This window comes from Lontra canadensis, unplaced genomic scaffold (genome assembly GCF_010015895.1).
Source record: "Lontra canadensis isolate GAN:19392208 unplaced genomic scaffold, GSC_riverotter_1.0 scaffold34, whole genome shotgun sequence".
NCBI lineage: Eukaryota > Metazoa > Chordata > Mammalia > Carnivora > Mustelidae > Lontra > Lontra canadensis.
The window spans coordinates 4,618,736-4,631,903 of NW_022631028.1; the positions used below are offsets into that span (position 1 = coordinate 4,618,736).

Genomic DNA, 13,168 nt, shown 5'->3' on the forward strand with positions numbered 1-13,168 from the left:
CTGTATTGATCATATTTTCTTTTCTTTCATAATGTAATATATATTCTCCTCGAAGAGAAAGTTATTTAAAATAACAGTATAACTTACATAAGTTTGCACTCATATGAGATTTGCATTGCAAATTAATCCAAGATCACTAACAAGAGAATAAATTAATTTATTAATTATAATTAATAAATTAATAAATAAATACAATTAATTGAATACATTCATCTACTAAGCAAACTCTTCTCCAGTTTCACTTTATGTAGTAATTTTCTCTTGGCAACTTCATTTTTATTATACTGGTAACCCACATTTATGCAGTAAATTCATAAATACAATTAAACCAGCATTTTTCAATCTCAGCATCATTGATTTTGAGCTGACTACTTTTTTGTTGTGGAGGGCTGTTCTGTATGTGAGGCTGTTCTGCTTCATCTTTGGTGCTATTAGAAGTGACTGGCATTTTCCCAGCTGTAATAGACAAAAATGCCTTCAGATATTGCCAGATGTCCCTGGGGGGTGGTGGGGGAAGAGGAGGGGCATGCACAACTGTCCCCAGCTGAGAACCATTAAGTTAAATGAAAACAAGACACCTATTTTCCTAGCAAAGTTAGTTTATATCCTTATGATCAATTTTCTATATATACATATATAAACAATGGATAATGGATAAATTTTTAAAAAATAATCATATATATTATTCTGTTATGGCTACTCTGTAGCATATAATATGAGCACTCTTCTACAAATGAACCTGTCTACTTCATCATTCTTAATGGCTACATAGCATTCCATTGCTTAGATAGAATATAGTTTATTTGTTCAATTTACTATTTTCAGATATTGAAGTTATTCCCAGTCTTTCTCTCTCACAGACAGTAATATGATGAAAGTGCTCATTTGGTTGGTTAAGATATTCTTGGGCAACACTTTCTTTCCCTATGAATTTTAAAGATTTTTGTGTTTCATTGTGTTCTGATATTAAGAGAGGCTGGAGAGAAATAAAAGTCCAGTATGCTTTCTTTTCATATTTTCTCAGTTGCATGTGCAGTCAGGAAATGGGAAGGATTCTCCTTTTATCTTGAAGTTGAGAATTTCTGTCTTTAAAATATCAATTTTTGTTACTGATCCTTGCTGGAATACAGTGCTCTTTTTCAGTATTTAGGCATAATTCCACAATCTTTTCAATAAAATTTTTTCCTGTTGTATTCTTAACACATTCTCAGTTGTAGGTTTCCCTGTGTCGAAGACATGGATTACCCCATGTTGGATTATCCTGACTGGTTTCTCCTAATAGCTTTTACTTCTTCATTTCCCCCCTGCATTCATTGTGAATAAAAAATCTTTCATTTTATGTTAGTGTTTCAGTTTGTTTGTTTTTCAATTTGGTAACATTTTTTTTTTAGTATTTTAATTTTAATTATACCAAAACCCACACTTACTATGGTAAGTTAACGAATGCAGTTAAGTCAGGTTTCTCAGCCTTGACACTATTGACATGGGGGCTGGAAATTTCTTCACTGAAGGAGTACGGTTCTCCTGTGCATTGCAAGATATTTAAAATTTATTGACCCTTGTGAGTTATTTATTAGTTCTTGAATATTGTTCTGGTCCTTAATTGGTTTTCTCAGCTGTCTTTTCTTTCTTTGTTTCTAAGTCAGTCTGAGAATGTTTTTGTTTACTAACTGAATTAATACTCTTCTCAAGTTCTTCTATACCATGAAGGTCTTTCAAGGAATTATTTTTCTATTTCTTGAATATATGCTTTTCCAAAAAAGATTATTTGTATGTGTGGAGCCCCCTCTCTCTTTCTCCCTCCCTCTCTCCATTACTATGTCTTTCTTTTTTTCTTGCTCAAGATTAATACAACTCACTCTGTCTTTCTGTTCTTTGTTCTGAAGTTGTATTGTGCAAATTCCATTTGGTTCTCTGCCCACCTTATCAGAGAGCAGTTGTCCACCACTCTGCGGGCTGAAATTGATATTCCGACTCCTTTACTGAGCCTGTGTGCTAGCAGTGGGAATGCTGGGGGTGGGGGTGATAAGTGCACATAAACTGGGCCCATCTGCAGTCTTGGTTAGAAGAATTATGGCATGCTCTCTCCTCTGCAACTTTGTTATGCATCCCAGGAAAGGGTTACCTCGAGCTAGTTGGGAGTACATGCTGTCACCATTCACAATGGTGGTGAGGAAAGATGCCCTCTGGTGGGATCATTTCTGCCTTCAGCACAGAGCTTCTAGCTTTTGCTGCAGTCCAATAGATTAGCCCAGGTGTTCTCTCTTCTGGTTTTACCTGATACCATCCAGCAGATGTGCAGTGATGAACGTTTTTAAGCCTGTCAATCTGTACCCCAAAATTGCCCTCCTAAAAGGTTTAATTGACTACATAGCAATTACCAAACTAAAGAGGATATCTATTTATCTATATTCTTGCCAATCTTACTAATTCGAATTCTTATTGTTACTGGGCTTTTGTAAAAAATTAAAAATAAAACTATGGAAAAATGTAATGTATTTCAATGCATTCAAATATTTTAAAAATATCTGAAATCCACATGCAATATTCTGAGAGCTTACAAATATCAATGTGTTCACACAAACTGTGTAACATTCTAAACAACAGAAAGTTAGAGGGACCTTAATTAATATGTAAAAAGTCCTTATGAAAGTCAACTTTCAAAAGCAATCTCTAAGGAAAACATATAAAACGAGTGGTTATTGAAAATAGAACAATAATCTTAAATGTTCTAAGACAGTATTTTGGGGGGGAAACAATGACTTTATTTTTTATAGACAGAGGTTCAGAAATATTTCAAAGGGTAACAGATTTTTCACTGAAATTCAGAAAGCAAGGATACTATTATTCTTTCCACGAACACACACAGAGGAGCACCAACTGGTAGGGTCACATGACTACATCCATGAGACAATGAGACAAGAGCTGCAAATAAAACTGAGCCTATGCTTTTATTAACACATGAAATCCTAATGCAAGGTCTTCCATCTACCCATCTATTGATCCATCCATCATCTACCTAAAATGATTTGAGACATAGTTATACACTATAAAATTCAGTGATTTTTAGTATATTCAAAGAGTTTTGCAACCATCATCCCTGTCTAATAATTTTAACCCAGAAGAGAACCCTGTACCCCTAACAGTCACTCCTCATTCCCCTCTCCCCACCAGTCCTGGGAGCTACAATCTACATGATGCCTCTACAGATTTATTCATTCTAGACATTTCCTATAAATTAAATCATATAATATGGATTCTTTCATTTAGTAGTGCTTTCAAGGTTCACCCATACTATACCATTTCTGTGCTTCATTCCTTTTAATGGATGAATAATATTCCTTTGCATAGATAGACCCTATTTTATTTATCTACTTATGAGTTGTAAACATCTGAATCATTCCCACTTTCTGGAAAAATTTTCTGCAAAAATTTTCTGCAATTTTTAAAAAAATTTTAATGAAGTATAGTTTAGGCATTGTTTGTAACATATGCTTTTAATATAGGGTCTTTTAAAAACTAATCCTCCACCCCTCTCCTTTTTTTTTTCCTGTGCAGGGCAAATAATTATAAAGACTCAGAGCACACAAATATTCAACATTAAAAGAAAATTGAAAACAAACTCCAAATAAGAATTTTCAAAACTTCCAGTTTGTCTCCAGCTCTGACCGCAGAACAGATCTCTTGATTACTACATTACTACATTGATTACTACATTGATTACTACATTACTACATTAATGACTTGACTTTATTTCTTTCTCCCCTAGGTAGGAAAAGGATTAAATAAACAAGCTCCCATTTTTTAACTGCCACTGCATACACAAGGGAGGAATAAGAAAAAAAGGGTATTTTGTCATAGTTGGCCTACGAAATCTAATTAATTTTGGATTTGTTAAGTTTGGCATAAATAAGGTGCCAAAGAATTGCAACTGGCCTATTTCAAATATCAAAATATAAGACAAGACTTCTGGACCTAATGTTCTCCAAAGGAAGGGCGATGGTCGCTAACAAAATTTCCTCCTATTGTTGTGATAATAGGTGTCTCCAGCTTTTACTTCTCCTGCCTTTTGACTTATTGGGTAATCATGGTTTTGTATATTGGGGAAGGCAATGAATTGTGAGAAGGCCCTTAGAATTAAGTCCCTGGGAAAGGGCTCTTGCCTTATAAACTGTGCAAAACCAGGAAGGTGCCCTTACCATTGTAGTCCATTCAACTTGTCCAGTTGTGTAAGTTGACCTTTGAGCTTTTAAATTTTGTTTTTCAAGGTATGGGGTACACCAAAAAGGAAACTGATTCAAGAACTCAACTTGCTAAATATCTTTGTCTCAAACATTCTTTCAAATTATCTATGACAATAAGCAGCACAACTATGACAAACTTGGGTCCTGACAAGTTTGAAACCAAGAGCAGTGGCTTTGGAGTCAGAAGATCAGAATCTTAATCTTGACCACCCACATAGCAGTTGTGTGTTCGTGGTCATTCTTACCTTCCCTGGGATACAATGTTCTCATATGTAAAATAAGAATGATGGATACATAGAGTTGCTAAGGGGATTAATGAAGACAACATATGTAAAGTTCTTGGCAGATAGTAAGCACTCAATCAATATGAGGTCCTCTGATGTGAAAGTGATGCATTCTAAAACCCATTAGATTTAGACTGTAAAGCTCTGCTGTCCAGTATGGTAGCTACTGGCAACACGTGGCCATGTATTAACTGAAGTTAAATAGGCTTCAAAATTCAATGCTCAAAAGTCATATGTGGCTATAGCTACATACTGGACAACACCATACTTATCATTGCCGTCAGTGAAGAAAGTTCTATTGGGCACTGATGCCATGGAAGTGATAGGTTTACCAGAAATCTAGAACACTAAATGTTTTGCCACTAATCGTGCAACTTTAGCAGAACAACTTTTATCTCATTATGTGACTGTTTCTTCCACGGTAAAATGGAATTAATGCCTCTGCAGCAGTTGTGGGAATCAGGGGCACTGAAATCACTTTTTTTCTGGCTTTCTCATCATTCTAGGACCCCAAGATTAAATTACGCACAACAGTCTCTAGTGAGGACCACTCTGAGGTGACTCAATAGGTTCAGTTCTTTGGGAGTTCGATATTCATAGCCATGATTTGATATTATTCCAACACACCTGTAAGTAGTTAAGAATAGCATATGTTCAGGGGCGCCCGGGTGGCTCAGTGGGTTAAGCCGCTGCCTTCGGCTTGGGTCATGGTCTCAGGGTCCTGGGATCGAGCCCCGCATCGGGCTCTCTGCTCAGCAGGGAGCCTGCTTCCTCCTCTCTCTCTGCCTGCTTGTGATCTCTCTCTGTCAAATAAATAAATAAAAATCTTTAAAAAAAAAAAAAGAATAGCATATGTTCAATAGCATACCAAGCTACCTGCAGGCAATTTTGGTGGTGATGAAAAGAAAAAAATTAACATAATGGAATAAGTTTTCATTGGCAAATGGCCTTTTGTAGACTACTAAATTCTCCCAAGGTTTAGGAAAGATCAGAGATCCCATTTCCTACTTACTCATTGATTTCACTTTAATATCTAAGTCTGCCTTTTCCTGGTTCGGAAAAAATAATCTGTTGCTGTCACTCTGGAGTAATACTGCATATTTTATCTAGATGACTAGAATATACCTGTTAATTTTTCTGTTAAAAAACCAAGTAATACATATTTTAGGGTCATAACTTCTCTATCACAACCAGTGAACTTCTGCTATTATAGCATGTAAACAGCCATCAACGATGTGAACATAAATAGGCATGGCTGTGTGCCAATACAACTTTATTTACTAAAATAGCCCCTTACATCTTAATTTGCCAACTCCAGATCCAAAAGGATGTGTAAGAACATATTCTTCCTTGTTTTTCCCCACACTGCTTTTTTTTTTTTTAAACCACAGCTATATGTTTTTCATTTAGTTTAATTTTTTAAACATAGATTATATCCTGCAAGTGATCACAGGCTTTTAAATGTTTAATTTAGAAATGTCAAAACATAATTTTTCTTCCCAGTTTTATTAAGACCTTGAATAAAAAACAGTATAATTTTTTAGGATGATTTTCCCCCTCAGCAAATTGAGAGGGATGTATACAGCATATAAGTCATAAAAGAACTAATTAAAAATGATTCACAGATCTAGTCAGATCCTTTAAAGTTTCCTGGCTATTTGGCTAATTTATGAATTGAATTGAAACATAAATACAAAACCAAAATTGAGCTAAGTGCCATAATATCGTTATTTCTTAGACGGACATTACTGTTCAAGACTAACCAATTGAGGTCAAATATTTAGATGACTCAAGTAACATCTATACAAAAAAACCTACTACCTTGTGTGCCTGGGTAAAAATGTACTTCAAAGAAATGATAAGAAATTAATAGAATAGAACCATGAAATTCTAGAGTTGGAAGCATCCTTATGGAGTAATTTGTTCCACCTCATTGCTTTGTGGTTGATGACTGTGGTTGTCATCTCTTATTTTCCCTTCCCTGCATACACTGTTTGTTCTTAGTAGATCTCCAGCTTTCCTGATGGAACTACCTCCCTTTCCCTCGTTCTCAGCTCTGATAGGTTGGGTCAGGCTGGTCTCAGCCTCAGGCCATCAAGGTAGGTATTTAACGCGGACTCATGACAGCCCTGTAAACTCCTGGCTGGAAGGACAGTTTCAGTTATTGTTTCCTGGACAAAAAGAGTCAGTTATCCTAATTCTGAGATGTTTCTTTAATCCCCAGAAGAGAGTAGCTTCCCTCCTTCCTTCCTTTTCCCTTAGTCTTTTCTTTCTTCTTCCCTTTCTTTCCCCCTCCTTCCCCCTCTTTCCTTCCCTCCTTTCCTTTCAGTCTCTCTTTCTCATCTGCTCCCTCTCTTTCTCTCAGTTATGTTCAACTTGAGAATATACACCTGGCACGAACTGCGGTCATTTTGCCAGCCTGTGGAAATGGGACGAGAATGAAGCCAACGAGAGACAAACTGTTCTGCGATGCAGAGTCCGGGTTCTGAGATTTTGAGTGTCTGGATCCAGCTTAAGTGTAACCAAAAACCTCTGACTTTTGTAATCACAAGAGCAAAACAGTTCTCCCCCATTTTTCTTAAACTTGAGTTAGGTTTTTGCCAGACAAGAGTCTGGACAAATACCATACGTTAATCAACTGAAAAGAGGTGAATGTTGATACATGGAGGATGATGGGTAGACCAGCAAATCAGTTAAAATCCCATGTGCAAAGCAGCTCAAGTAAGAAGTGTATACTGCTCCATAGGCTTCTTCCATACTGAGGACTGGGTTGAGACTGTCACCTCCTTTCATGGATATTCTTGCTTTGAACAGGGCTAACTTTCCAAAATACTGATCTGACTTAAAGGAAATTGCTGTTGATTCTTACACATGGTGCAGTGGACATACTAGAAGGGGAAGCTGGAAGGTCAGAAATGTAGGGAATGCGGGCATAGGTAACATCTGGAGGACTTCAGATCTACCAACACCACCAACTACCCCTGATTCTACCCTGTGTCGTCAGTCACAATGGCTGGGTCGACACACACATACCAGTGATTCATTCTACAAATACTTACAGAAACTATGCTGTGCTTGGCAGCAAGATACCATGTGAGCAACATAAACTCAGACACCTGGGCCTTCCAAGAGAGAAAAAAATCCTTAATTCTGACAAATAACCACTTATTTGAAAATAAAGAACTATTTGATTGTTATTAATCCTTTTAGACAATAATCACATAAATGACTTAATTCCTTTATCTCCTTCTCCAAATTGGATTCATTAGAAACAACAGTATACACAGTTATAGGAACATGGGCTTTTACAAAGGGCAAAAAAATAGAAATATGCTGATTTTTGTCTGACAATGTACATGTTATTTCTTTCATCATACTAACTGGTTATCCACAATCAAGAACCAAAACACACCTAAAAAGACATTATTAATATTTTGCATTCATTGCATAATGATTAAAAAAGGACATAAGACTGATTTATCGAATGGTTTTTCTCTCCATGGAAAATATGGAGCTAGAAAAAGATGACTTTTTAACTGTTGTCCATCTGTGAAATTTATGAGAACAGTGTGAACTGATAAAAAAAAAAACAAAAAACAAAAAACCAGAAAAATTTGGCCTGCTAAACATTTCTACACTAAAAGAAAAAACTTTAATGTTGGCACCTGAGCCTCACTAAATGGAACAAGTTTACATGTATACATTTCCTTCAGCATGGTGCAGACTGTAGTCATAATTTAACCCATTAGACATCTGTGACACTTACCTGGGCTTCTGGTTTATATAAAATTTTTATTCTTTCATTGCAAAATCTGTTAACAGAAATGGTGGTTGACAAAGCTGAACGGAACTGAAATAATCCCAGAACAACCCAAATTCTCTAATTTTGAAGTCATACCTAAGATGTAAAAGAAAAACTGTTTGAGGAATGAAATAGACTAAAATGAGAAATACACAGCCCTCAGAGCTTAAAAAACATAATTTTATTTAAATTTGCATACAGATAAAAATTTACCAAAATTTAAACAAAGACTCAATTCAAATTCCTTCCCACCACAGAAATGGACATTATGAGAAAAAGCCACATTCTCTCAATTACATTTTCCCAGCTGGTCGATTCTGGACGGACAAGAGAGGGAGAAAAGATACCAACACAACAGAATTTGATCTTCAGCGCGGTCTTGTCTTGAAATGACTTAATTATGGAGATTTCCATAAGAATCAGCATTCTTCAGTTTTGACATTGAAATAGACCCTTCTATGCCAAAATCACAAATAAGGCTTCTGGCTGTATTTTCAGTGTGAGGTAAACAGTATATTCAATATTAAGGCAAACAGTCGAATACACATGTGGGATATTAATGTGGATCATCTACTGTACGATAGTATGTTTTGGAACATTCAGGGATTTTCTAAGCATTGGAATTAGAAACTCGTAGAAGCTGTGGCAGTGTGCACAACACTTCTGAATGTCTTAGTTGTGCCTTTTTGATTGTCTGTCAAATGGAATCTTGAGTTTTTTACAGCATGCAATTTTTTTTTAATTAAAAATTGTTGTAAAATTGTTGTAAATGAACCAAGGTCTGTTCTCAAATTCTGTGTATATACACACACTGTTTGGCCAAATAGACTGCTCCCCCAAAGTTGGCGAAACATGCCTACTGAGCAGGCTTACCATGATGGAAAAGTATGAGAACAGGACATGGATAAAGGTTCTAAGTGAAATCAGATTGTTTGGCTGTCAAGCGGTCTTATTCAAGAAAATGCAGATATGCAGATTTAAGAACTTAGGTACAGTGATTCATCCCCTGCCTCATCCTTTCTCCTTTTTCCCCCAACGGGATAATCATTTCCTTCACAGTGATGACAAAAACATTACTTTTTCTGGCAAAATGGACTTCTTCCTCCAAGGGGTCAGGACAGAGCTGTCACTTCTTGGCCACGCTGGCCACAGACTTCTTGGCTGCGTCCTCCAAGTCGACGGCCGAAGTAATGGGGAGTCCACTGTTGTTGAGAATGTTCTGGGCCTCGTGGACATTGGTTCCTAGAAGGTGGGGGTTGGGGGGGGTACGAAGAGTCACTGAAATGAAACTGGAGGTGGTGCCCCGGGAAGTTTCCTACGAGCAGAAATTGTGCAATGCCCAGGTCTCATGAACACAATTTAATTAAATTCAGTTTCAGCTTCTTAGGATCCAGATTTAGCTATTTACATATATTCAGATGACAAGTATACTTTTTTTGTTTTATGGTTTTTGTTTTGTTTGCTCTTTTTACCTCAAATACCTGGCATAAAAAGATGCTACCTATATTTTTTCTGGCATTTAAAAAAATGCAAATAATGATTTGCAAGATTCTTACAAGACTGTGAACAAAGAAAAACTAGTGACTACTTAGTCAACTAGTTTGAAAGAGGAAAATCCTCTGAAATGGATCCATCCCTTGCTTGAATAATCTGAATACGGAATCTAAAGGAAAAGAATGGGACGGTACAGAATATTGAAAGTAACACAAGAAGATGCAAGGACTGACCAATCCCTAGCTTTTTCACTAGGAAATGAATTAATTATAGGTTTTAATCAAGGTCGTTGACAGGGAAGAGGATGTGGCAAGATCTCTAACAAGTGGTGGTCTGGCTAGAAAACAAGATGAAAGATAGGAATTGCGTGAGACCAATGGATTTTTTTTTTTAACTGATAAAAGCTGAAATTTTTGCTGATAATCTATAGTCAAGTGGCTTTCATGCAGGTTTGGCCCATGCCAGAAGTCATTTGTCTTAAAGACCTCTTGAAATGAAGGGTCTGAGTTGGCACTCAGCTAACGTTCTGAGAATCCACCCACTGATGGCACTGGTCTACTGCTTTGGGAAGGACAGTATTCCACACCTCTGTTCTTGCTTCCTCCCCACTCTGTCTGACAGAAAGGGCAGAGGACCCAAAAAGAGCACTGCAGCCTCTGAGGGGGTGTCTCGGTGTCCCACTCCTGCTGGATTTGTAGCTTCTGCAGGCCAAGCTACCCTCAACCCCCTTGCCCAAAGGTATGCTTCTGCAGCTGACTGTTTAGCATGCAAACTGCTTCTCTGTTCTTTCAGAGCAAATGAGCCCGTAGGAGAAATGTGATAAAATTTAAGAGTCTAATGAAATACCTCATCTTACATCATTTCCTATGCTTCTATCTAGTTAGCAAGACAGAGCCTATTTATAAACAAAGACCTTGAAATATAGGCCTTGGAGGACCTACGCGTACAAATAAAAAGGAGGCACTCGGTCAGAATGTTTCATCCAAAGAGGCAAAGGCAGAGTTAAAGAGGAAGAGCTGTGCTAGCAAGGTGACATAGTGTTGATTCTCCTGGGAGCCTGGGGTCCCCACAGCGGTGGGGAAGGGGACACTTGGCACTGCGTCTTTAGTTCAAGGCTTACTCACTGCTGTTTTCCACAGCAATCTGCTGAATGGCCTCTGTGGATAGCAATGACTCAAAAGGTAGGAAAGTTGTTATCTAAGATCTCCAGCTTCTCATTCTGGCTCTGTTGTGCATTAGTTGTGTAACTCCTTTGAGTCTCAAATTCTTTATCTCCAGACATAACATTAGGATCATCTGCCCCATAACTAATACTCATTAAGCACTTTCATACTCCAGATATGATGCTAAATGACTTGTGAGCGGCACATGAAATCTTTACGATGATGGTGCCTAGATCTTACTGTCCCTATTTCACAGATGACACAACAGAGATGAGAACTTGAACTCTGCTTGCCCTAATTATACAAGCCTACATGTTCTAAAGATAGACCAATCTGTCTCCCTGTCTATAAAATGACAATAATGGGGAGCCTTGGTGGCTCAGTTGGTTCAGTGTTCCAACTCTTGATTTCGGCTCAGGTCATGATCTCAGGGTGGTGAGATCCAGCCCTATGTCGTGCTGGGAATGCAGCCAGCTTAAAATTCTCTCTCTACCTCTCCCTTTGCCCCCCATGCCCCACCTCTCCTCCTCTTTAAAATGAGAATAATAATGCTGATAGCACAGATTGTGATGAGAAGCAAATGGAATAATACATGTGAAAGGATTTCATAAATGTCTGTCTGCGCGTCTGTGGCAGACTTGCCTGGCTGTCCACCAAAGTTTCATGCTTCTCTTCTATATGGGACAGCTGGTGCCAGGAGGAAGCTGCCCAACCAGGAACTACATTTCCCAGGGCTTCTTGCATCTACATGGTATCACATGACTGAGTTCTGGCCAAGGGCATGTGAGTGGACATGAAACACACACCTATGAAAGTTGCCAATATGAGCCTCTGTAGTTACCCAGTTTTCCCTGTCTGCACTCTGGAACATTGTCAGCCAAGACACCTTTTTGAAGATGGCAACAACTCCTTCAGCATGGATACTATCATAATTCTGTAGAGCAGAGCACCCCACTCACTCACCCTCTTAGCCTTTATATGAATGAGGAAGAACATTCTATTACGTTAAGACTCACATTTCAGCGTTTCTCTGTTGTTACAGGAGCCAGCATTACTTTAACTGACATGTTACTTTTTAAGTGTGGTAGGCAGCTTCCAAAAGTGGCTCTGCTATGATCAGTCCCCACCTCCGCGTGCTCATGCCCCTGTATAATCCCTTTGGCTGTGGGTGGAGCCAGCAACTTGCTTCTAATGAATAAGAATAGAGCAAAAGTGACGAAAGGTCACCTCTAGGACTAAGTCACAAAAGCCCATGTCTTCTTTCTTGCTCCCTCTGACTCTTTGTTCATTCTGATGAACCCAACTGCCGTACTGCGGACTGTCCTATGCAAAAGTCAGCAAGGACGGGACCCAGAACTGCTTTCCAGTTGAACTCCAAGGAGTAACTGAGGCCTACAGTCTGAGAGCCCACGAGGTACCGCATCCTGCCAAGAGCGACAGGAGTGTGTTTGGAAGCAACCCTTCCCTAGAGGAGTCCTGACATGACCCTAGCCCTGGCGGACACTTAGACTGCCACTTTGAGACCTTGAGCCAAAGGACCCAGCTAAGCCACACCCAGATTCGCTACCAGAGAAACTATCAACAACCTTCCTGGTGTTAAGCTGTTAAATTTCAGGGCGATTTGTTACATATTTGTTACTTAACTAATGCAGATATTAAGATTTACTGTTTCATTAATACAACCTCAGTGTTCATTCTGATTCATTTGGTAAAGTTTCAGGCAAGGTCCCGGAGGTTGAAAAGTAGGACAGAGGATCAGACTGTGGCAGGTGTTCAATGCAAGGCTAAGGGATTCTGACATTAATCTGTGCATAGGACTTTCATGGAATCATGACACGATGTGAAGCAAAGTCCTGACTGACACAGAATGGAATTGGTCTTTGGACCACAAGGTCAATGAAAGTTAAATATATACATTTCTATCTCCTTCAGCAGAGACATGGGCTAGAGTTCTCTGCCAGGGGAGAAATCTAAATTAGGATTAAAAAAAAAAGCTCTCCTCCCTCTTTCCTTTCTCTTCAGAGCGTCTCCAATCTCAACAGACAGCCCCCAAGAACCACATGCAGCAAGATGCAGGTTCACCTGCCTGGACGTTCCTCATCGCTGACTCTACCTTCCTTTGGTGAGAGTTCTGTGCACACAGATCTTGCCCAAGCCTGTCAAGCTCTCTCTGTGTAACTG

General features: G+C 38.5%; 1 protein-coding gene across 1 annotated transcript in view; it reads right to left on the minus strand.

Moving 5' to 3' along the window:
• Positions 1–8,491: 8,491 nt before the first annotated feature.
• SUCLG2 (succinate-CoA ligase GDP-forming subunit beta) overlaps positions 8,492–13,168 on the minus strand; it is a 273,815-nt gene continuing 269,138 nt past the window's right edge. The window contains exon 11 of the mRNA XM_032867349.1: positions 8,492–9,572. Coding sequence (XP_032723240.1) covers positions 9,457–9,572 — 116 coding nt within the window. The 3' untranslated portion in view covers positions 8,492–9,456. The remainder of the gene's footprint in view (positions 9,573–13,168) is intronic.